At 49.6% G+C, this 23119-nt stretch overlaps 2 protein-coding genes across 3 annotated transcripts in view; both read left to right on the forward strand.

The window, feature by feature from the left end:
• Positions 1-9306: 9306 nt before the first annotated feature.
• tmem178a (transmembrane protein 178a) lies at positions 9307-19439 on the forward strand. The gene is made up of 4 exons (XM_072383970.1): positions 9307-9910; positions 12924-13037; positions 14602-14739; positions 16544-19439. The coding sequence occupies exons 1-4, from the start codon at positions 9397-9399 to the stop codon at positions 16783-16785; spliced, it is 1008 nt and encodes a 335-aa protein (XP_072240071.1). The 5' UTR covers positions 9307-9396; the 3' UTR covers positions 16786-19439.
• Positions 19440-21009: 1570 nt separating this feature from the next.
• LOC140305220 (son of sevenless homolog 1-like) overlaps positions 21010-23119 on the forward strand; it is a 51171-nt gene continuing 49061 nt past the window's right edge. For both annotated transcript variants that reach the window (XM_072383971.1, XM_072383972.1), the window contains exon 1: positions 21010-21739. In XM_072383971.1, coding sequence (XP_072240072.1) covers positions 21653-21739 — 87 coding nt within the window. In that variant the 5' untranslated portion in view covers positions 21010-21652. The remainder of the gene's footprint in view (positions 21740-23119) is intronic.

A 23119-nucleotide genomic window follows, 5' to 3' on the forward strand; every position in this document is an offset into this window, starting at 1 on the left:
TTAACATGTTGGTTATCAGCTTTAACTAACCCATTGTGTTGGTTATCAGCTTTAACTAACCTTAACATGTTGGTTATCAGCTTTACCCAACCTTAACATGTTGGTTATCAGCTTTAACCAACCTTAACATGTTGGTTATCAGCTTTAACTAACCCATTGTGTTGGTTATCAGCTTTAAACAACCTTAACATGTTGGTTATCAGCTTTAACCAACCTTAACATGTTGGTTATCAGCTTTAACTAACCCATTGTGTTGGTTATCAGCTTTAACTAACCTTAACATGTTGGTTATCAGCTTTAACTAACCCATTGTGTTGGTTATCAGCTTTAACTAACCTTAACATGTTGGTTATCAGCTTTAACTAGCCCATTGTGTTGGTTATCAGCTTTAACCAACCTTAAAATGTTGGTTATCAGCTTTAACTAACCCATTGTGTTGGTTATCAGCTTTAACTAACCTTAACATGTTGGTTATCAGCTTTAACTAACCCATTGTGTTGGTTATCAGCTTTAACCAACCTGAATATGCTGGTTATAAGAATACATTTACTTGTCCCACACTGGGGAACTTTTTATTTTACAGCAGCAGCAGCAAGAGATAAAAAAAATTAAAATAATAATATAAACACCATTATATATATATATATATATATATATATTTGCACACATTAAACTGTTAAACTGTTTCAGTCTTAGTGAGTGTGTGGTCTACTGGGAGCACTGCTGGTTATGAAGTCTGACAGCTGCTGGAAGGAAGGACCTGCGACAGCGTTCCTTCTCAGTCTGTCGCTGAAGGAGCTCTCCAGATCTCCTGCATGGGGTGGGAGTCATTCCTCCTCATGGCTGACAGCTTAGCCATCGTGCTCCTCCCTCCTACCACCTCCACGGGGATGAGGGGGCATCCCAGGACAGAGCTGGCCCTCTGGATCATGTCCGCACCCTGGATGTTCACTGGTGTTGGGGGCAGAATGATCCACATGGAGGCTCCTCCCTCTGGGCTGTTCCTGCAGTTTAACGAGGCCGAGCAGGACCTCCTTAGAGGTGCTGATAACCCTGACCCGACTCCTCCACCTGAAGATGAAGGCGGCATGGGCATCGTCATGGTGACAGAGGCCATCCTTTAAAGATGGAGGCTGTCCAAGCTGAGCAGAAAAGAACTCCTGAACCAACCGAGACCCAGTTCAGATACAATATCAGGCCTGACCAGAACCAGACACATACACACAGGTCTGTAAAAATGGTGGACTAATGGTGTTCTGTCAGAACCTCTGACATCACTGATTTCTCTCCCTGAGTTTGGTTCTGAGTTCTGATGATCCACCAGCAGAGTTCTGTGTTCTGGTCCGGCTGCTGAGGTTCTGGTTCTGCTCAGCTTGCAAACAGCACCAGAGTCTCTGAAGTGCATCTTTGGTACTGGTTGGCACCCCAAGGGACTGATCAGAATAAAGATGGAGGATTATGTAAGACCTCATTAACGCTTTGCAGAGATGCTGCTGAACATCAGAGGAACACCTCCAGGTTTGACCTTTGACTTCTGAGGAGGACAAACTCTGAGCATTTCTCTGACTGAAGAGCAGTCGAGCTGCAGAGGTGCAGAATACAATAAATATCTATCATTGGAGATATGATGTAAGAATCTGCAGCAGCTCTGACTCAGACAGAACAGATCAGTCACAGCTGATCAATACGGCCATCATCAGTAAGGACGGTAACGATTGACAGGTTTAATATCGGATCAGAGGAAGGATGGGTGGATTAGTGCCAGAGAAAATGAAGCAGAAGACCAAAAACAGATTAATTTACTGTTTTTAATGTGAAACCCAAACATGAAGAACAATAAGGAGAATAACCTGGAGTTCTTCCTCTAATTGCATCTCTGGTCTCATGTTTGTGGGACGTCAGAAGTGTCCTTCTGTCACAGAGCCACAGGAAGTGAGCAGCAGCTGTTTTGGATAGATTTTCACGGTGAAGTCTGCAAACAGAACCTGGCCGAGCTGAGGTTGGTTTGACCCGCCCCCCCACTCCCTCTGCCCCTCCAGCGGTGACCTTCATCATCTCGCTGCCTCAGCACTTAAACAGCATGACATTCACACCTCAAAGTGCATCACCTCTGACTGAGTGTGAATTAAAGCTCCGCCCACAATGCCCCCCCCAAACACACACTCCTCTGACCCCCCCCACCATGCTGAAGGTGAGGCGGTGTCCTGTCGATCAATACGAGCTGATGGAGCTTCGGGACAACAATCGATAACTTCTGAGGAGACACACTCAGTGCAGGAGATCGTGGGAAACTGCTGGTACTGATCCGTGAGGAGGAGGATCACACAGCAGCTTCCAGGAGCCTCTGAGCAAGGCAGCAAGAGTGGGCCGTCCACCTGTTGGTTAGACCATGACCTCCAACCATCAAACCATCATCAGGCCACCGGTGAGGAACTGGGCCTGGGGGCCCAGTCCAACAGTATGTTCAGCACTATTTTTCAGTCTATTTGTCCTGGTTTTGATGGCCTTGTACCGTCATGTTTGGCTCAAACATTTAAAAAAATGTCCTGGGTGGAATGAGTCCTTCAGGATGGTATTGGCTGTCCCGTTAGAGCAGCCATGAAGGTCCTCCAGTGTGGGTAGAGGACACCCAATGACCTTGTCAGCCATTTTGGTGACCCTCTGGAGTTCTGTCCTGTTTGCCACTGTGCAGCTGGCAGGATGTGAGGATGCTCTCCAGAGTGGAGCGATAAAAAATACAAGCAGTCTCTGGCTGATATTGTTCTTCCTGAGGATTCCCAGGAAATGGAGCCTTTGCTGTGCCTTCTTGACCATCTATGTGGACTCCCAGGAAGCGCAGGTCACTGGTCCCACCAATGAGAAGGGGCTGAATGTCCGTTTTATTTCTTCTGCAGTTAATGATTGGCTCCTTTGTCTCTACACCACACAGTCAGCTGTTGCACCTCCAGTGATGCAGCCTCCCGCTGTGGTGTCGTCCACATACCTAATGAAGGGGGTGCTGCTGTGGATGGGCTGCAGTCTGAGGTGTAGAGGGTGAAAAGCAGGGGGCTCAGCAGGCATCCTTGAGGGGAACCGGTGCAGAGTGTGAGGAGTGCAGAGGTGTGGGGGCCAATCCTGACCCACCGTGGGCGCTCTGACAGAAAGTTCTGAATCCAAAGGCTTCTGGAATGAGGCAGTCTGAGGTTCAGCAGCTTCCATGGGGAAGGATGGTGTTAGATGCTGAACTATAATCCACAAAGAGAAGAAGGACGTAATTTCCTTGTTTCTCCAGGTGGGTCAGCGCTGCGCCCACAGCGCTCCTCCGTCGACCCGTTTGCCCCGTAGGCAAACTGGTATGGGTCCGAGTCGGGGTTATGAAGATCCTGACTCCGAACCAGTTTTTCGAAGCACTTCATCACCACAGGTGTAAGTGCAACCGGTCGGTTGTCGCTGAGGCTGGTTGTGGGGGAGGGACAACAGTGAAGGTCTTCAGGCAGGATGGGACTGCAGGGAAAATCTACAGCTGTGGGATGTAAAACAAATCTGTGTGAACCCTGCGAATGTACAGCCATGCACAGGCATCTGTGGTCAGGTTGACCCAGAAGAGCACATTTTCTCCATCTAAAAACCTCTAGAATTTCCTAGTTCTAATAAACTGCTCAGCAGGAAGAGCAGCCATCTGCCAATCAGAGGGTCAGTTTTCTGTGTTTCTACTCTCAGCTTCCCCAGACCAAAGTGTCTTTGATTAACACCCTGAACCTCACGTTGTCTCTGATGCATCTGTGTGTGACAGACATACATCTCTCTGTAGGACTGCTTTTGGTTGTCTTACTTTGGATTTCTGAATGCAGGTTTTATGTGTTGCTTGATTTACTTTCTGTTGGATCTTTGTTTCATGTCCTGTTTTCTTGTTTTATTTCCAGCTTGTTCAGGTAAGGGTTAGGGTAGTTAGTTCTGCTTTCTGCCCCCGGTCAGCTAGTTATCACCACCTGCCTCTAGCTACTCTTTAACTACCTCAGTAAATGTTCTCCTGGTTTTTCTTTGCTTCTCGGATCGTTGATGTCTTCTTCTCTTGGTAACTTGGTCAGTGACCTTCCTGTCATCCACTAAACAAACTGAACATGTACTCATTGGATCCAGCTGATGGTGACAGGGAGATTTTCTGCAGGCTGGTTGCTCACAGAGGAGACAAAGTGGGGAGGAGGGATCCAGGGGGGGGGGGGTCATGTTACAGGAAGCAGCAGAGCCCAGCAGGGACACTGCTGAATTATTGATCAACCTAATGGACAAGCTTTCATTTTTCTCTGCATCATGTTGAGTTTTGACTCTGAGAGGACGAGAGCTGCAGTCACCTGAGATTTCCCATGAGGCCCCAGTCACCAGGTTGCCACGGAAACACGGCAAAGCTCATCCTGACCCGCTGATAAAGACAGGCGGTGTCAGCTGAGCAAGACGGAGACAAGTCGGGACGTTTAAAGTCACCTCTGCTCCGAGTCTGACCATGACCTTCAGATCTGAGCTCTGCTCCTCCTCCTCCACAGAAGCTCGTGCACATCTTGCTCGTGCACATCTTGCTCGTGCACATCTTGCTCGTGCACATCTTGCTCGTGCACTCCTCGGACTGTGTGTTTCTGGTTTGAACTGGAAGAAAAAGGTTTGCAGATTCATTTTTTTATCATTAGTGTTTTAATGTTGTCTCATTTCAGCTCAATTCAGTTTTATTTATATCGCACCAAATTACAACAAATATCATCCCAAATCATCCCAAAACATTTCAAAGATTTCTTTGTTATCCAGTCATAATCCACTCCACTGGATTCCAAATGAGTCCAATTCATTCAGATCCAATTAAGCAGCCCAGCTCAGGAAACCAGCAGACTGCACTGAAACTTCTCCCTGATCCAGTCCCCGTCCTGAGCTGTGGAGGGAAAAAACTCCCTTTAACAGGAAGAAACCTCCATCAGAACCAGAACCAGGAAGGGTCCATCTGCCTGGACCAGCTGGGGCTGAGAGGACAGGAAAGAGGGGACACCAAGCAGCGTATTTAGAGTTTATGAATCAGCTGTGTGAGATGGTCGGACATCACTGTCTCCGGCGCTGCTGGAAGACTTTAAACCCAAATTGTTCTGACATTTGATTCGTTTTAGTTTCCAAAAACTGTTTAGGAAAACGACCCTTGTGTTTAGTCCAGGTGATGCCTGCAGGTAAAGCATCATTCTTGAAGCATCTACTTCAGTCAATGGTTAAAGATGGGAGAGAAGATCAGGTTTGTGCACGTCTGTAGTCTGAGAATGATTCAGATTCATAAAAATGCCTGATGCTGAATTCTGATCCAAAGGGCTGATTTTTACTTAAGATTTACATCCAGGGTGGCTCAGATATTTCACGGATTAAACTCTGATCAACACCTTTTGTTAAATTTGGGATTAAAACTTAATCTTTAAATCAGAGCCAAACTGTTTCAGTCGGAGTCTGAAGTCTGTGAGATCATCAGGACCAGAAGCAGGGAGCGGATCCAGCTAAGCATCAGTTACCATGGTGACGGGTTCAGCATCAGTTACCATGGTGATGAAACAGAGACATTTTCATGACTCTGAACAATGATCTCACCCAAAAATCTCACAGGTCAAAGTTCATTTTAAATCTGCTTCTGCGTGAATAATCTTCCTGCACATACCTGTTACCATGGCAACTGAACTCCGCTCCGACCACGTGACTTGTGTGTTGCGTGGATCGTCAGCGGTGAAGTTTCTCATCAGCACTGCAAAAACACATCATTCATTTTCTGTCTAACAACCAAAACTTTGACCTGGAGTCAGTGAGCATCATCATCATCATCATCATCATCTGGCAGTATAAGGGGGGGGGGCGTTAAGCCACCTGCAGTGATGTCACAGCAGACTTTCGGTTAGTTTTCACAATAAAACTGAACCCTAGCCGCTCGCTGACTCTGATATCATCGCCATGACAACGCCAGCTGCCTACTCTGGTGTATCCAGGGAAACTGATGAACACTCAGGTTTTGATATTATGATCACAGATGCACGTGAGGACATCAGAAACTGGTCAGATTACTGATCTGTTCGCGTTTCATTTTCCGGTTTTAAGGAGACTTTTGTCGCTGATCTGAAGCTGAACACGTTTTCTTATTCTGTCCCACAGGCCACTCTTTCATTTTGAAAGGTGAGTGTCACTTCCGGTTCTATTGAGTCGCTTTGAGCACTTGTCAAAGTTTCTGTTTGGTTGGAGTTTAGATGGGTTAGGGGCTGCATGCGCTGCGATCACCTGCAGAATGACGAAAAACTGCCACTCTGAACTTCCGGTCTGGACTTTCATAACAAGATGTTAAAGTTTAATGTCTTCTCTGAACCATTCCAGCTGCAGCGGTGAGAGTTACCTTTGTTCTCTAGTTTTTCTTTGTTTTCTCAAAGTTCTAATAGTTTTATAAACCTTTTCTCCTCTTGTTGACCGCTAAGAGCACTTTAAGACCACAAAACACTTCCACACACACTTATACTGTCCCCATTCATTGAAAGGCAGAGCCAAAGCTGCAGCTGCAAGGAATTGTGGGATAGAATGAGCTCCTTTCTCTCCTGAAGGACGGTCCGGTGTTTCCTAAAGGAGATCCTTAAGGAAGCGTCGGAGCTCCTTTCTCTCCTGAAGGACGGTCCGGTGTTTCCTAAAGGAGATCCTTAAGGAAGCGTCGGAGCTCCTTTCTCTCCTGAAGGACGGTCCGGTGTTTCCTAAAGGAGATCCTTAAGGAAGCGTCGGAGCTCCTTTCTCTCCTGAAGGACGGTCCGGTGTTTCCTAAAGGAGATCCTTAAGGAAGCGTCGGAGCTCCTTTCTTTCATGAAGGACGGTCCGGTGTTTCCTAAAGGAGATCCTTAAGGAAGCGTCGGAGCTCCTTTCTCTCAGGAAGGTCCGGTGTTTCCTAAAGGAGATCCTTAAGGAAGCGTCGGAGCTCCTTTCTCTCAGGAAGGACGGTCCGGTGTTTCCTAAAGGAGATCCTTAAGGAAGCGTCGGAGCTCCTTTCTCTCCTGAAGGACGGTCCGGTGTTTCCTAAAGGAGATCCTTAAGGAAGCGTCGGAGCTCCTTTCTCTCCTAAAGGACGGTCCGGTGTTTCCTAAAGGAGATCCTTAAGGAAGCGTCGGAGCTCCTTTCTCTCAGGAAGGACGGTCCGGTGTTTCCTAAAGGAGATCCTTAAGGAAGCGTCGGAGCTCCTTTCTCTCAGGAAGGACGGTCCGGTGTTTCCTAAAGGAGATCCTTAAGGAAGCGTCGGAGCTCCTTTCTCTCAGGAAGGACGGTCCGGTGTTTCCTAAAGGAGATCCTTAAGGAAGCGTCGGAGCTCCTTTCTCTCCTGAAGGACGGTCCGGTGTTTCCTAAAGGAGATCCTTAAGGAAGCGTCGGAGCTCCTTTCTCTCATGAAGGACGGTCCGGTGTTTCCTAAAGGAGATCCTTAAGGAAGCGTTGGAGCTCCTTTCTCTCCTAAAGGACGGTCCGGTGTTTCCTAAAGGAGATCCTTAAGGAAGCGTCGGAGCTCCTTTCTCTCAGGAAGGACGGTCCGGTGTTTCCTAAAGGAGATCCTTAAGGAAGCGTCGGAGCTCCTTTCTCTCATGAAGGACGGTCCGGTGTTTCCTAAAGGAGATCCTTAAGGAAGCGTCGGAGCTCCTTTCTCTCCTGAAGGACGGTCCCGTGTTTCCTAAAGGAGATCCTTAAGGAAGCGTCGGAGCTCCTTTCTCTCAGGAAGGACGGTCCGGTGTTTCCTAAAGGAGATCCTTAAGGAAGCGTCGGAGCTCCTTTCTCTCATAGAGGACGGTCCGGTGTTTCCTAAAGGAGATCCTTAAGGAAGCGTCGGAGCTCCTTTCTCTCCTGAAGGACGGTCCGGTGTTTCCTAAAGGAGATCCTTAAGGAAGCGTCGGAGCTCCTTTCTCTCCTAAAGGACGGTCCGGTGTTTCCTAAAGGAGATCCTTAAGGAAGCGTCGGAGCTCCTTTCTCTCATGAAGGACGGTCCGGTGTTTCCTAAAGGAGATCCTTAAGGAAGCGTTGGAGCTCCTTTCTCTCCTAAAGGACGGTCCGGTGTTTCCTAAAGGAGATCCTTAAGGAAGCGTCGGAGCTCCTTTCTCTCAGGAAGGACGGTCCGGTGTTTCCTAAAGGAGATCCTTAAGGAAGCGTCGGAGCTCCTTTCTCTCAGGAAGGACGGTCCGGTGTTTCCTAAAGGAGATCCTTAAGGAAGCGTCGGAGCTCCTTTCTCTCATGAAGGACGGTCCGGTGTTTCCTAAAGGAGATCCTTAAGGAAGCGTCGGAGCTCCTTTCTCTCAGGAAGGACGGTCCGGTGTTTCCTAAAGGAGATCCTTAAGGAAGCGTCGGAGCTCCTTTCTCTCATGAAGGACGGTCCGGTGTTTCCTAAAGGAGATCCTTAAGGAAGCGTCGGAGCTCCTTTCTCTCCTGAAGGACGGTCCCGTGTTTCCTAAAGGAGATCCTTAAGGAAGCGTCGGAGCTCCTTTCTCTCAGGAAGGACGGTCCGGTGTTTCCTAAAGGAGATCCTTAAGGAAGCGTCGGAGCTCCTTTCTCTCAGGAAGGACGGTCCGGTGTTTCCTAAAGGAGATCCTTAAGGAAGCGTCGGAGCTCCTTTCTCTCATAGAGGACGGTCCGGTGTTTCCTAAAGGAGATCCTTAAGGAAGCATAGGAGCTCCTTTCCTTAGTGTTTGGAGGATTCAGACAGCTCTGATTATGGCTGCTGCTCTCATATGTCCAGCTCATTTCACTCAGTCAGGAAGGTTCTGAACACACTGTTGGACTTTGGACTGGGCTCTAAAGGTTCTGAACACACTGTTGGACTTTGGACTGGGCTCTAAAGGTTCTGAACACACTGTTGGACCGGAACACTGGACTCTCACCTGTGGCAGGGGCGAAGATGTGAAGAGTGGAAATTGAATAAAGCAGGTGACTTTTGTCCAGATTCACTGACACAAAGGTGGAAGTCGGCCTCGTCTCCTAACCCAGATAAAATCTTCATTTAGAGTCTAAGACTTCATGTCATAATGCTGCACATCCATTTAACTTCCTTTTATGATAGATGACGTATTTTTCATCTAAATCATCTTAAAAACATAACTGTGTTCTGTCTCAGACCCTGAACAGAAGACTAAAATACTCAGCTCTAACCAATAGTTGTTGGTTATCAATGATGATAAGAACAATTCTACAATTAGTATTTTTTCCGGAAGTGACTTATCTACGTGTTTGTTTTAAAGTCTATAACCGTTTTATTTTGAAGGCGGGATCCGCGGACTTCCGGTACCACAGCGCTTCCTGCGTTCATCTTGACGCAGCTCTGACGGTCAGTCAGTAGGCATGACAACGCGCTCTCGAGGGCAAACGAGGAACAGCTGATGGGCGCGAGGATGGCAGCAGAAGATGCCCAGTAACGGAAACAGCTGCGGAAACGGAGCGAACGGCGGCTCCGGGACCGGGAGCGGCTCGGTCCATGTCCCGGCCATGGAGAGAGCACGGCCGGTCACGGTGAAGGTGTCCGCGGTGAGCCTCGCGCTCAGCGTGCTGTCCCTACTGCTGCTGGTCACCGCCATCTTCACCGACCACTGGTACGAGACCGACACGCGCAGGCACAAGGAGAACTGCGACCGCCACGGTTCCGACTCGAACGACCAGAAGAACCGGGAGATGCCAATCTACCACCTGCCGCTGGTGGACACCGGCAGCGGCGGCACCCGGCAACGGGACGTGGCGCTAATGAAGCCCGTGCATGTGGGCAGCAGAGAGGAGGAGCTGCTGGAGAACTGGCGGGCCATCCTGGGGATGGGCATCCTGGAGACGGAGTGCGGCCGCCCGCTGTTCTCCACGCACTGCGGCCTGTGGAGGAAGTGCTACTTCAAGGGCCTGGACCCGGACATCGACAAGCTCATCGAGCGGGGTCAGCACGCGCGCGCACACACTCACTTTCAGACTGATCTGTGATCGATATGCACTCCGACGGTCTGCACGTACACGTGAACACATTTACATGCAGATCATGATACACTGTACACGCACGCGGGATGTGTGTGTGCTGACACTCCAGGCTTCCTGCACGCTCCTGTGCACGCACCTGTGCGCGCACACACAGAGTGACATAATTGTTATGTGCGTGAAAGCTGTAGTGACGTCACATCGGGTAGTGACGTCACTACAGCTGTAACACTGCAGGATGCTGCAGGCTGATGGATTGTGGAAAATGGAGTCCTCAGTCAGCTAATCTGATTAATTTTCAGTAGATGATGTCATAGCAGCAGAGTGTGCTGATTGGTCTGCTGCGATGACATCATATAAATGGGCCGACCCCTATTGAATCTCTTCTGTCATCTCAGACCAAGTGGACCTCCTGTGGCAGCAGGAAGAGCTTCGTTCCAGAGGAGTGTTGGACCACAGCTTAAATCGACCAGAGCCAGGTCCGGTTGGGTCAGGTTCCACTTCACTGTGGTCTCATTTTTTAGAAGAGTTCAGTTCACAGGGTTCTGTAAACGTCCTCAAAACAGAAACTGAATCAGGCCGGTTTGTCCGAGCAGAACTCCCCCCAGGATCCTGCTCCCATGGTATTAGAACCTCTTCACGTTCTTCAGGTTTGGCTCAGTACCCGGCCGCTCTGAGCTCTGATTCTGGGTCGGTTCTCCTCCCACATCCCATTGGTCCTTGTTGATAATGTCATTATGACATCACTGCAACAGGAAGTGACAGATTTGACAGAAAGTTATCAATCAGAAATAAACAGTTAACGTGTTCAGGCTGTTTCCATCAGATTTCAGAACCAGTGGGATCTAAAACATGTTTAAAATGTTTCCTGTTTCCCAACCAAGCTACTCCTTCTTCTTCTCCTTCTCCTTCTTCTTCTTCTTCTTCTGTTGCTGTCCAGCATGTAAAATTCTTCATATGTCACACAGCTTAAACTCTCCTGTGGAGCGCTAGTTATGGACCGACCGGTACCGGCTCCACATCAGGCTTCAGTCCGAGCTTACTGGTGTCAGGCTGCTTTTTAAATGGTTTCAGATTGATTTCAGACTGGATTCTTTGTATGTATGAATTGGACTCGGTCGGCACCGTCGCCCCAGAGCAGAGGTTCCAGGTTCAACCCCGGCTGGTTCTGTCTGTCTGCATGTTCTCCCCGTGTCTGCGTGGGTTCTCTCCGGTTCTCCGGGTTCCATGCTGTCAGGTTACCTGGTGACCCTAAAGTGTCCTGAGGAGTGTGTGGTTGTTTGTCTCTGTGATGGCGCCCTGTGATGGCGCCCTGTGATGGCGCCCTGTGATGGCGCCCTGTGATGGCGCCCTGTGATGGCGCCCTGTGATGGCGCTCTGTGATGGCGCCCTGTGATGGCGCCCTGTGATGGCGCCCTGTGATGGCGCCCTGTGATGGCGCCCTGTGATGGCGCCCTGTGATGGCGCCCTGTGATGGCGCCCTGTGATGGCGCTCTGTGATGGCGCCCTGTGATGGCGCTCTGTGATGGCGCCCTGTGATGGCGCCCTGTGATGGCGCCCTGTGATGGCGCCCTGTGATGGCGCCCTGTGATGGCGCCCTGTGATGGCGCCCTGTGATGGCGCCCTGTGATGGCGCTCTGTGATGGCGCCCTGTGATGGCGCCCTGTGATGGCGCCCTGTGATGGCGCCCTGTGGTGGCGCCCTGTGATGGCGCCCTGTGATGGCGCCCTGTGATGGCGCCCTGTGATGGCGCCCTGTGATGGCGCTCTGTGATGGCGCCCTGTGATGGCGCCCTGTGATGGCGCCCTGTGATGGCGCCCTGTGATGGCGCCCTGTGATGGCGCCCTGTGATGGCGCCCTGTGATGGCGCCCTGTGATGGCGCTCTGTGATGGCGCCCTGTGATGGCGCCCTGTGATGGCGCCCTGTCCAGGTGACCCCGCCTCTCGCCCAATGACCGCTGGGATAGGCTCCACCCCCCGCGACCCGACAGACGGATTCAGCGGGCAGAGGATGGATCGGACTGAGCCTTGAGATCACATTTGTTGCTCCATAAATGAATGAAATGAACTGAAATGACTGGATTTAGTCTGGTTCTTACAGGCCTGTTTTAGGCTGTTTCAGATTTGATTTTATTCTGCTGTTTTGCTGCTTTCAGGCTCCGTTCTGCCTTGGTTCCGACCCATTCCTGACTGATTTCTGAGAGGGTTAGCAGTGAACCAGCAGCCCTGCGGTGACCATCGGATCAGCGCCGGTCTGTGACCTGGTTTGAATTAAGAAGATGCCTTTCAGCATGTTTTAGTCTCTGCTGTGTTGGCGGTCTGGAGGTCAGCGCCATGGCAACAACACTCAGACCACACATCAGATTATAACTGTAGAAATGACATTAGCTAACATTATGTTACATGTCATTACGCTGCATTAGGCTGGACCCTGAGCTCTAATCAGATCACAGGGCAGCAGCAAACCGAGGCATCCTGTCTGAGGTCATTTTACACAGAACTCAGTCCTGTTTGGGTTCACAGAAACGGGAATGATGTCATCAACGCCTCAGACAGGTGAAGCTGTGTCATGTGATGGTCCTCATGTTGAGTTTAACTGAGAGGGACACTCTCATCTGAGCTCATCTGAACTACAGCTCCCACAATGCACCTGAGAGGAGCCTCATTAGAGTCTCTCCAGCAGAACTGACCTGTAAACCTGCTCTGTGGGTTCTGACCTGTTCCCGGTCCTGGTTAGTCCCGGTCCTGGTTAGTTATGGACTGGTTAGTTATGGACTGGTTAGTCCTGGTCCTGGTTAGTCCTGGACTGGATAGTGTAGGGAATATTACTCCTAGTTCTAGTTCTGTTTAGTTCTGGTCCTGCTTAGTCCTCCTCAGTCCCGCCTGCGACGGATCAGAACCAGGAAGGTCAGCTCCATCACAGCACGTGATCCCGAGCAGCAGCCGTCTCACCTGTGCGTCGCTGTGTTTTCCTGCAGGGATTGCGGACCGCTGCACAGCTGTGAAGTACCACTTCTCTCAACCAATCAGGCTGAGGAACATCCCTCTGAACCTGACCAGAACCATCCAGCAGGATGAGTGGCACCTGCTGCGTAAGTGTGCACCACACACACACCTTTACCTTTATCTCAGCCACTGTATTGGTGAGCCGGGACCAGAACCTGAGCAGCAGCTGATGTCAGAGACTCGTCAGGTCGGGTCGGGTCGGGTCGGGTCGGGTCGGGTCGTGCTCACTGAGCAGCACACACCATCATGAGTGGGATTTCACCTCTCAGCCAGCAGAGATTATTGATCAGATAGATTTCCTCTGCTTCTTCTCCAGCTCATACTTTCACAGCCCTGCTAGCTGCTTGGCACTGGTTGTCATAGAAACGTGTCATGTAACAGTACAGAGGGACAGTGGGGGGCAAGCAGGAGGTAGTTACCACGGCAACACTCTCTCTGTTTCTCCGTTTATGACAGCCATTACTGGTAAACAAAGATTAAAATATGTTGATCTTTACAAACACACCACAGGGGTCCAAGAACTCTGTAGAACCAGATCAGAACACAACTCCTAATGACCGAGCTCCATCACATCTTAAAGATCTCACAGTTGGATATTTCCCCAACAGAGCACTTTGCTCTCAGGCTGCAGGTTTCCTTGTGGTTCCCAGAGTTTCTAAAAGCAGAATGGGAGGCAGAGCCTTCAGTTATCAGGCCCCTAAAAGCAGAATGGGAGGCAGAGCCTTCAGTTATCAGGCCCCTAAAAGCAGAATGGGAGGCAGAGCCTTCAGTTATCAGGCCCCTAAAAGCAGAATGGGAGGCAGAGCCTTCAGTTATCAGGCCCCTAAAAGCAGAATGGGAGGCAGAGCCTTCAGTTATCAGGCCCCTAAAAGCAGAATGGGAGGCAGAGCCTTCAGTTATCAGGCCCCTAAAAGCAGAATGGGAGGCAGAGCCTTCAGTTATCAGGCCCCTAAAAGCAGAATGGGAGGCAGAGCCTTCAGTTATCAGGCCCCTAAAAGCAGAATGGGAGGCAGAGCCTTCAGTTATCAGGCCCCTAAAAGCAGAATGGGAGGCAGAGCCTTCAGTTATCAGGCCCCTAAAAGCTGAATGGGAGGCAGAGCCTTCAGTTATCAGGCCCCTAAAAGCAGAATGGGAGGCAGAGCCTTCAGTTATCAGGCCCCTAAAAGCAGAATGGGAGGCAGAGCCTTCAGTTATCAGGCCCCTAAAAGCAGAATGGGAGGCAGAGCCTTCAGTTATCAGGCCCCTCTCTGTGGAACCAGCTGCCAGTTTGGCTTCAGGAATCAGACACCCTCTCTACCTTTAAGATCAGGCTGAAACTTTCCTTTCTGATAAAGCTTATAGTTAGGGATGGCTCAGGTGAGCCTGAAACATCCCATAGTTCTGCTGCTATAGGCCCAGCCTGCTGGGGGAGCTCCCATGATGCACCTCTCCTCCCTCCATGTACAGATGACATCATTGCTGTCATTAACTTGTGTTTCTCTCTCTCAGCAGGTATCTCTGGCCTGGTGTTACGCTGCTTGTTGTCCCCTCTTTTGGAATTAATTACTTTGACTTGATTGTAATCATCTTAAAAAGCTGTCTGGAAATGACATTTGTTGTGATTTGGTGTTTTATAAATTAAAACTGAACTGAATCTGTGTGTTTCCTCAGATCTGCGGCGTATCACAGCCGGCTTCCTGGGCATGGCGGCTGCCGTCCTGCTGTGTGGGAGCATCGTGGTGTCGGTGGGATTTTTCTGGGAGGAGAGTCTGACCCAACACGTCTCTGGGCTGCTCTTCCTCATGGCAGGTAACTCACCTGGTTTCTCTCAGCAGACACGTGTCTCCCTCTGCTGGTGAAGGGAAGAATTACAACAACATGGCGACAAACTGCGCAGGTGTGGTTTGTTTCTACAGGAAGGGGAAGAATCATGTGTAGAACCTAAAAGATTAAACAACATCCAGCAGCTCAGTGGCCTAGACTCAGGTCTAATATCCTGATTTATGTGTCTGATCCAGACTCAGGTCTGTGATCCAGATTCAGGTCTATGATCCAGATTCAGGTCTCTGATCCAGACTCAGGTCTCTGATCCAGATTCAGGTCTATGATCCAGATTCAGGTCTGTGATCCAGACTCAGGTCTCTGATCCAGATTCAGGTCTATGATCCAGATTCAGGTCTGTGATCCAGATTCAGGTGTTTGATTGAGATTTAGTTGTATGATCCAGATTCAGATCTCTGATCCAGATTCAGGTCTGTGATCCAGATTCAGGTCTGTGATCCAGATTCAGGTCTGTGATCCAGATTCAGATCTGTGATCCAGACTCAGGTCTCTGATCCAGATTCAGGTGTTTGATTGAGATTTAGTTGTATGATCCAGATTCAGGTCTGTGATCCAGATTCAGGTCTGTGATCCAGATTCAGGTGTTTGATTGAGATTTAGTTGTATGATCCAGATTCAGGTCTGTGATCCAGATTCAGATCTGTGATCCAGATTCAGGTCTGTGATCCAGATTGAGATCTGTGATCCAGATTCAGATCTGTGATCCAGATTCAGGTCTGTGATCCAGATTCAGGTCTGTGATCCAGATTCAGATCTGTGATCCAGATTCAGGTCTCTGATCCAGACTCAGGTCTCTGATCCAGATTCAGATCTGTGATCCAGATTCAGGTCTCTGATCCAGATTCAGATCTGTGATCCAGATTCAGATCTGTGATCCAGACTCAGGTCTCTGATCCAGATTCAGGTCTATGATCCAGATTCAGGTCTCTGATCCAGACTCAGGTCTGTGATCCAGATTCAGGTCTCTGATCCAGACTCAGGTCTCTGATCCAGATTCAGGTCTGTGATCCAGATTCAGGTCTCTGATCCAGACTCAGGTCTCTGATCCAGATTCAGGTCTCTGATCCAGACTCAGGTCTCTGATCCAGATTCAGATCTGTGATCCAGATTCAGATCTCTGATCCAGATTCAGATCTGTGATCCAGATTCAGATCTGTGATCCAGACTCAGGTCTCTGATCCAGATTCAGGTCTCTGATCCAGATTCAGGTCTCTGATCCAGATTCAGGTCTGTGATCCAGATTCAGGTCTCTGATCCAGATTCAGATCTGTGATCCAGATTCAGATCTGTGATCCAGACTCAGGTCTCTGATCCAGATTCAGGTCTCTGATCCAGATTCAGGTCTCTGATCCAGATTCAGATCTGTGATCCAGATTCAGATCTGTGATCCAGATTCAGGTCTGTGATCCAGATTCAGATCTGTGATCCAGATTCAGGTCTCTGATCCAGACTCAGGTCTCTGATCCAGACTCAGGTCTCTGATCCAGATTCAGGTCTCTGATCCAGATTCAGGTCTGTGATCCAGATTCAGGTGTTTGATTGAGATTTAGTTGTATGATCCAGATTCAGGTCTCTGATCCAGATTCAGGTCTGTGATCCAGATTCAGGTCTGTGATCCAGATTCAGATCTGTGATCCAGATTCAGGTCTGTGATCCAGATTCAGATCTGTGATCCAGATTCAGATCTGTGATCCAGATTCAGGTCTGTGATCCAGATTCAGGTCTGTGATCCAGATTCAGGTCTCTGATCCAGTCTCCGGTCTCTCCTCAGGGATCTTTTGCACCATCTCTCTGTGTACGTATGCAGCCAGTGTGACCTACGACCTCTCCAGGAATCCGCCTTTCATCTACGGTCTGCCGGACGACGTAGATCACGGTTACGGCTGGTCCATCTGCTGCGCCTGGGCCAGTCTGGGTCTCACAGTGGCCGCTGGCTGCCTCGGTACCACCTTCCCTTTCCTTAGCAGAGCAGGAGCGCTGAGATCCAAAACCGCCCGCGAGTCCTCTGTCTGACCTGCTTGTTGTATATCAAACAAACAAAACCTGGGCAGGAGTCTGGACCGGGCTGCAACAGCTTCATTTAAACCGGTTCTGGTCTGACTGCTGTAAACAGGACGCTGGACCTCAGATGGAGCCACACCTGTTTGTAGAACTGCCGTACAGATCAGTGCCCCTTGCCAGATGTTTCTGATCAGGATATTAAGCCCAAACACACAGTGGACAAATCAGCCGAATCCGACTAAGACCAGCTCTCCCAGTCCAATTTTCCCCAGTTTAACTCTTCTAATCCAGCTTTTCCCAGTCCAGCTCAACTAGTCCAGCTCTTCCAGTCCACCTCTCCCAGTCCTCCTCTCCCAGTCCTCCTCTCCCAGTCCTCCTCTCCCAGTCCAACTCTCCCAGTCCACCTCTCCCAGTCCTCCTCTCCCAGTCCAACTCTCCCAGTCCTCCTCTCCCAGTCCAACTCTCCCAGTCCTCCTCTCCCAGTCCACCTCTCCCAGTCCAACTCTCCCAGTCCACCTCTCCCAGTCCAACTCTCCCAGTCCACCTCTCCCAGTCCTCCTCTCCCAGTCCAACTCTCCCAGTCCTCCTCTCCCAGTCCAACTCTCCCAGTCCACCTCTCCCAGTCCTCCTCTCCCAGTCCAACTCTCCCAGTCCAACTCTCCCAGTCCACCTCTCCCAGTCCTCCTCTCCCAGTCCAACTCTCCCAGTCCTCCTCTCCCAGTCCTCCTCTCCCAGTCCTCCTCTCCCAGTCTAATCTCCCAGTGAACAGTGTTTCCTTAAACCTCTTGTCTTCAGTGAGGTTCACTCAGGTGTGACCTTTAACCTTCTGGCAGTGACAGACAGGTCAGCAGCGGGGCGATTCGCAGCCATTTGTGGCCACAGATGACATCGATGATCAAGATCTGCTTCAGAAGCAGAAACAATTATATTTAAAATAAATGAAAGGCATTGACTCACCTACCAGGTGAGGCCAGATGAGCTGCTTTGCTGTAAAAAGTCCCTTCACCTGATTGATTGACATCTCCTCTCAGACTGGATACCTTCTCACCTGCAACCTTTGGGGGTCACCGGCGGTCACTTGAAACTCCAGTTAAGGTGCTGAGTCCTGACCTTTGTAGAACTTTAAAGTGTTCACCTGTGAATGTGTTTCTGAGCAGCATCCAATCAGAAAGGATCTCCAGCGTAAACAAAGATCCATCAGACAGAAGCTGCTGAGCGGGCTCAGGTGACACCTGACCTGTGGACGCACCTGTGCAGCCAACATGGCGTCTGTCAGCAGGTAGTAAGAACCAACCTGCCTGCAGACTGAGATCGGACTACAGCACGCTTTGTAGAAGCTTATCATCTAAAGCAGAGGATTTTGCTGCTCCACGGTCTGTTTTATCCTCTGTGATGCTTTTCAGGAACCTTCGGATCAGGTGTTTCTGCATGTTCAGACTCTGATTTCTCAGGTTTGTTTGATTAATTGAGTCCTGAGAGTGTCAAATCAAATAAAGACAGATCAGAACTTGCTTAAAATCCGATTTAAGACTGTTAGAATACTATTACAATCACAAAAATAACCATTTCTTCCTGTTTGTTCATGTAAGAATATATTGTATTACGAACAAATCAGGGCTGACCTTCTGGGCCAGAACCAGGGTCCACGGCAGGTTTCCACTCACACTGTTATCTGTATATAGAAGCTTTCTGAGCTGCAGCGGGATCATGATGGCCGAATGTTTCATGAGTAACGTCACAGATATCTGGACAACGCCAACCGAAGACGTTCTGGTCCAGGACCAGTCCTTTATCCTCAAACAGACCCTGGAGCTGGTCCGACGCCCTCTGCCTCCCCTTCCTGTCAGAGGAGGTTCAGGTGGACAGGTGAGCTAGGTGTATGGTCTGATGTTTCCTGCAGAGAGGTTCTTCGATGTTCAGGGACCAGGATAGGTTTGGTATCTGTTGACCCTCTGGCTGACAGCAGGGTCTGTCTGAAACTGTCAAGGAATGATCAGCTTCTTCTGAGTAGCATCTATCCAGTACCCTGCCGTAAACCCCTCCTGATGATCACACCTGTCCTCTGATGCCTTTATACCTGTCCACTCACCTGTAGAGCCCTCTGCCACCCAGGACCCTTCAGTCAGACTCTATAATCCATCTCTGCTTGATCTTTAAAAGGCACCCAGTCAGCACCTGACCTGTTCAGTCCATCTGATGCTCTGTTGCCCCGTAGCTGCTGGTCGGACTCCTCGGACTCCTCGGACCGTCAGGCGCTCAGCATGTTGACAATGATCAGTCTTTCTTTTCTTTTTCTGTTATTCTGTTTGAACTCTGAGATTTCGGCTCTTCTCTACGGCCAGATAATCTGCGATAATCTATTAAAGCCCTCTTCAACACTCTATGGGCCTTTGATTGGTTCTGGTTCCTCTGATACCCCGATCAGAAATACTGACATGCTTCATTCATCTATTCTCACACTTTCTGTCAGGGTTCATATCCTCATACCCTCTGACCCCCCAGGCTCCCTATCCCGATAACCCATCACACTATTCCACACTTGTTCTGTTTATTCTGATTTCCTGTTGTAGCCTCTGCTGCCCTCTGCTGGACACTGATGGTATATCCTCAGTCTTCTGTTGGCCTTCAGCTGTAAATAAACTAATATACATCAGCAAACTAATTCTTTTCTGTCTCAGTAATAAACTGTAACATTAATACTCTTGTTTTTGATTATTATTTCATTGTTAAACGTATTATTACAGTTCACTCTCATTGACTCTGGACTTCAGGGCCGGTTCTACTGGGACTCTGCAGCTGGGTTTCTGACCCGACTGAGGTTTCATGATTATGGGGTGTTGCCACAGCTGCAGTTTTTATTCACTTCTACATTACACTTAAAAAGCGTTATTTGGTTACACGAGAGCTCATTAACTAATTATTAGTTAAATTTAAATTATTAGCTAATTAAATATGTAACAAAGGAGAAGCCAATCGGGTTTGATTTAATAAATTATTCAATTTATTTTAAAAGCTTCAATTTACAACAAAAATCATATGAGGGCATTTTACAGAGAGGATGTTAAGTTTGATTTATTTGAATGTTTTCACATGATTCTGGTTCATCAGAACCCAGTGGTTCTGTGTTTCCTCGCAGCAGGAGGATTCAACTGGACCGTTAACCTGTCCGAGCTCCTGCTACAATATTTTACTTTCCAGCTTCGTTAAATCATGTTTTCGGTCCATTTTACCTGAGAAATTAAGCTGCTTCATCTTCCTGTGATGTCATCATCCACTTGGATAAAACCAGGTAACAGGCAGTGGACCAAGGTGAAGCCGACTGACTCACATGACAGAACATCTGAGCTGACTCAAACTTGATTTGGGTTGATTAGGTTTCTGCTTTTCCCCTCATCTTCAGTCCTTGTTCCTGAGCATTTTCAGTGTTTTTTCTTTGTTCAGCCACTTAACTCTGACCTTTGACCCTTCAGGCAGAAAAAAGGCTCCTAACTCAAGGGATGAACCAGTGTTGTGTCGACACAGAACAGACAACTTAGCAAAGAAGCCATTTTAAACTGGATCTTTAGGCACTTTGTTCCCAGCAGCCTGTCACAAAGACACATCATTTGTTCCCATTTCTTTAGCTGCATCTATGAAAAACAGCAAAGAAAACACAGTTTGACAGACAGAAAATAGGATTTCTGCAGCAACAAGGTGATTCCCAAAGAGCTATTAGCTGAAAACTTGGCATATCTCAGCATGGTGTGCAGTGGGTATTTTATCCCTCCGTGGACACAGTGAATCCACACAGAAGGCTACAGAACATGCTTCGGAACCGTCACCACCTGCTTCCAAACACAGGATCCAATCTGATCCACAACAGGTTCCACCTCCTGATGATGAATAAGGAAACACCTAAACCCACCTGGAGAACACACACGTCAGAACCTCCAACTGCAACAGTTGTATGATTTCCTCTATCTGTATTCTACACGGTGCTATTCTGCCTCCGACCCACCAGGATTCAGACGGAACCAGTTAAACGGACCGACATCAGTCTCTGATGACGTTACTGTTTGTGTTGTTATTTACATTCAAACACAAACATTCAGCGAGAACTGGACCGCTGGATCTGTCAGAACCACGGGAACCGGACCACACCGTGAGAACAGCAGACTGCAGTACCGCTGCGGACCGCGCGCGCTCTTACAGGAGGCCCGCCCTTATACGTCAGGAACTGCCCACTGCGCATGCGCAGCTCACCGCCGTGTACTGTACCACACACCTCAGTCACAACAACCACCCGTCGCTACCTCCGAGAGTGTCCGCTTGTCGGGGCCCGGAGCCGGAGCCGCTGAGTGAAACGGTCCGGCCCACAGAGCCGGAGGAGGGGACACCGTGTGGAGCTGCGGTGCCGCAGAGTCGCTGGGTCAGTGAGATGTTAACGGCAGAGCCGAGCAGAGAGTACCGAACAGCCCACTGATCCTAACCACAGTCCCCTCCGCTGCCCGGCTGTCGGTGACCCACTGCCGAGACGCCACGGATGGAGCCGGACCACCGCTAAAGTCGGCAGAAGCTAACAAGCTACTGCTGCGTCCCGGTGCTGGTGGAGCGGAGCGGGGACGACCACCATGCCCTCCTCCCGGTGAGCGGAGCAACACCCAGAGGTTAGCTGCTAGCCCCGGAGCTAACGGTTAGCTGTGGAGCGTCTGGCCGCCGCTCGCCCTCTGTGTGGCGGCCGACAATGATCGCAGTGCCGGTAACTGCCTTGGAGGACCACCCTGGATGTTCTGAGGCTCCCGGCTTCGCCCGCCTCGCTGGACCCGGACAGCCAGTCACAGCGTTCATGTAAACCGGTGAACCGTGCGTGTGTGTCCGGCTCAGACCCGCAGCTGCAGCCATGCAGGCGGCGCAGGCGCAGTACGACTTCTTCAGCGATGACAACGCTGCGAAGTGGAGAGGCCTGCTGGTTCCGTCACTGGAGAAGGTACCAGTACACGCACACACAACATGCACACATACATTGGAGGAAGCCCTGTGAGAAGCTGCAGATGACCCAGGTGAGCTGACAGGTGCTAAAGATTCTGGTTTGAGTCCTGGTGTCCTGGTTCGGGTCCTGAGCTAACTGAACTAGGTTGTTAGGAACGCTGGTGTCAAATACTGCAGGTGTTCAGGCAGCTGACAGCTATGATGTCACACAGGTGCTCATGCTGCACCTATACCTGCTTGTCTCAGGCCAGGTGTCTCTGTCCTTCATGATGTGTGGGTATCAGTAACCTCCACCTGTTCAAGTGGGGTTCTGTCAGAAGTTCTGTTAAACTTGGTACCAGGTTGGAACCTCTGCTGTATAGTTCTGACATTTTCTTCACGGAACCGAGTCATCTGGACATCATCAGGTCTTAACTACTGAGGTCCAAGCTGTCAACGTGGAATGGAGCCAGTCAGAACCAGATGTGGAACCAGGTGTGAAACCAGAAGTGGAACCAGGTGTGAAACCATATGTGGAACCAGGTGTGGAACCAGATGTGGAACCAGATGTGAAACCATATGTGGAACCAGGTGTGGAACCAGATGTGGAACCAGATGTGAAACCATATGTGGAACCAGGTGTGGAACCAGGTGTGGAACCAGATGTGGAACCAGATGTGAAACCAGGTGTGGAACCATATGTGGAACCAGGTGTGGAACCAGATGTGAAACCAGATGTGAAACCAGGCGTGGAACCATATGTGGAACCAGGTGTGGAACCAGGTGTGGAACCAGATGTGAAACCAGATGTGAAACCAGGTGTGAAACCAGAAGTGGAACCAGGTGTGGAACCAGGTGTGAAACCAGAAGTGGAACCAGGTGTGGAACCAGGTGTAAAACCAGATGTGGAACCATATGTGAAACCAGGTGTGGAACCAGGTGTGGAACCAGGTGTGGAACCAGGTGTAAAACCAGATGTGGAACCATATGTGAAACCAGGTGTGGAACCAGGTGTGGAACCAGGTGTGGAACCAGGTGTAAAACCAGATGTGGAACCATATGTGAAACCAGGTGTGGAACCAGGTGTGAAACCAGGTGTGGAACCAGGTGTGGAACCAGGTGTGAAACCAGGTGTGAAACCAGGTGTGGAACCAGGTGTGGAACCAGGTGTGAAACCAGGTGTGAAACCAGGTGTGAAAGGGTTAGGCTTGTCAAAGCTTTCCTGCCAACAGAACGGACTGTGGTCCACGTTTAGGGTTTATTATTGTTTTGATGAAGCATGAACGGCGTTTTGTTCGTGATGCAGCGAACGACACTTTTAATTTGTCGGTCACAAACTGCGTTTACACTTTACCTTTGTTGGTGTTTTAATGTCACCAGCTGCAGTTTGAAACTGTTT

The sequence above is a fragment of the Leuresthes tenuis genome, unplaced genomic scaffold (assembly GCF_036924035.1).
Source record: "Leuresthes tenuis unplaced genomic scaffold, fLeuTen1.0.hap1 SCAF_4, whole genome shotgun sequence".
Taxonomy (NCBI): Eukaryota; Metazoa; Chordata; class Actinopteri; order Atheriniformes; family Atherinopsidae; genus Leuresthes; species Leuresthes tenuis.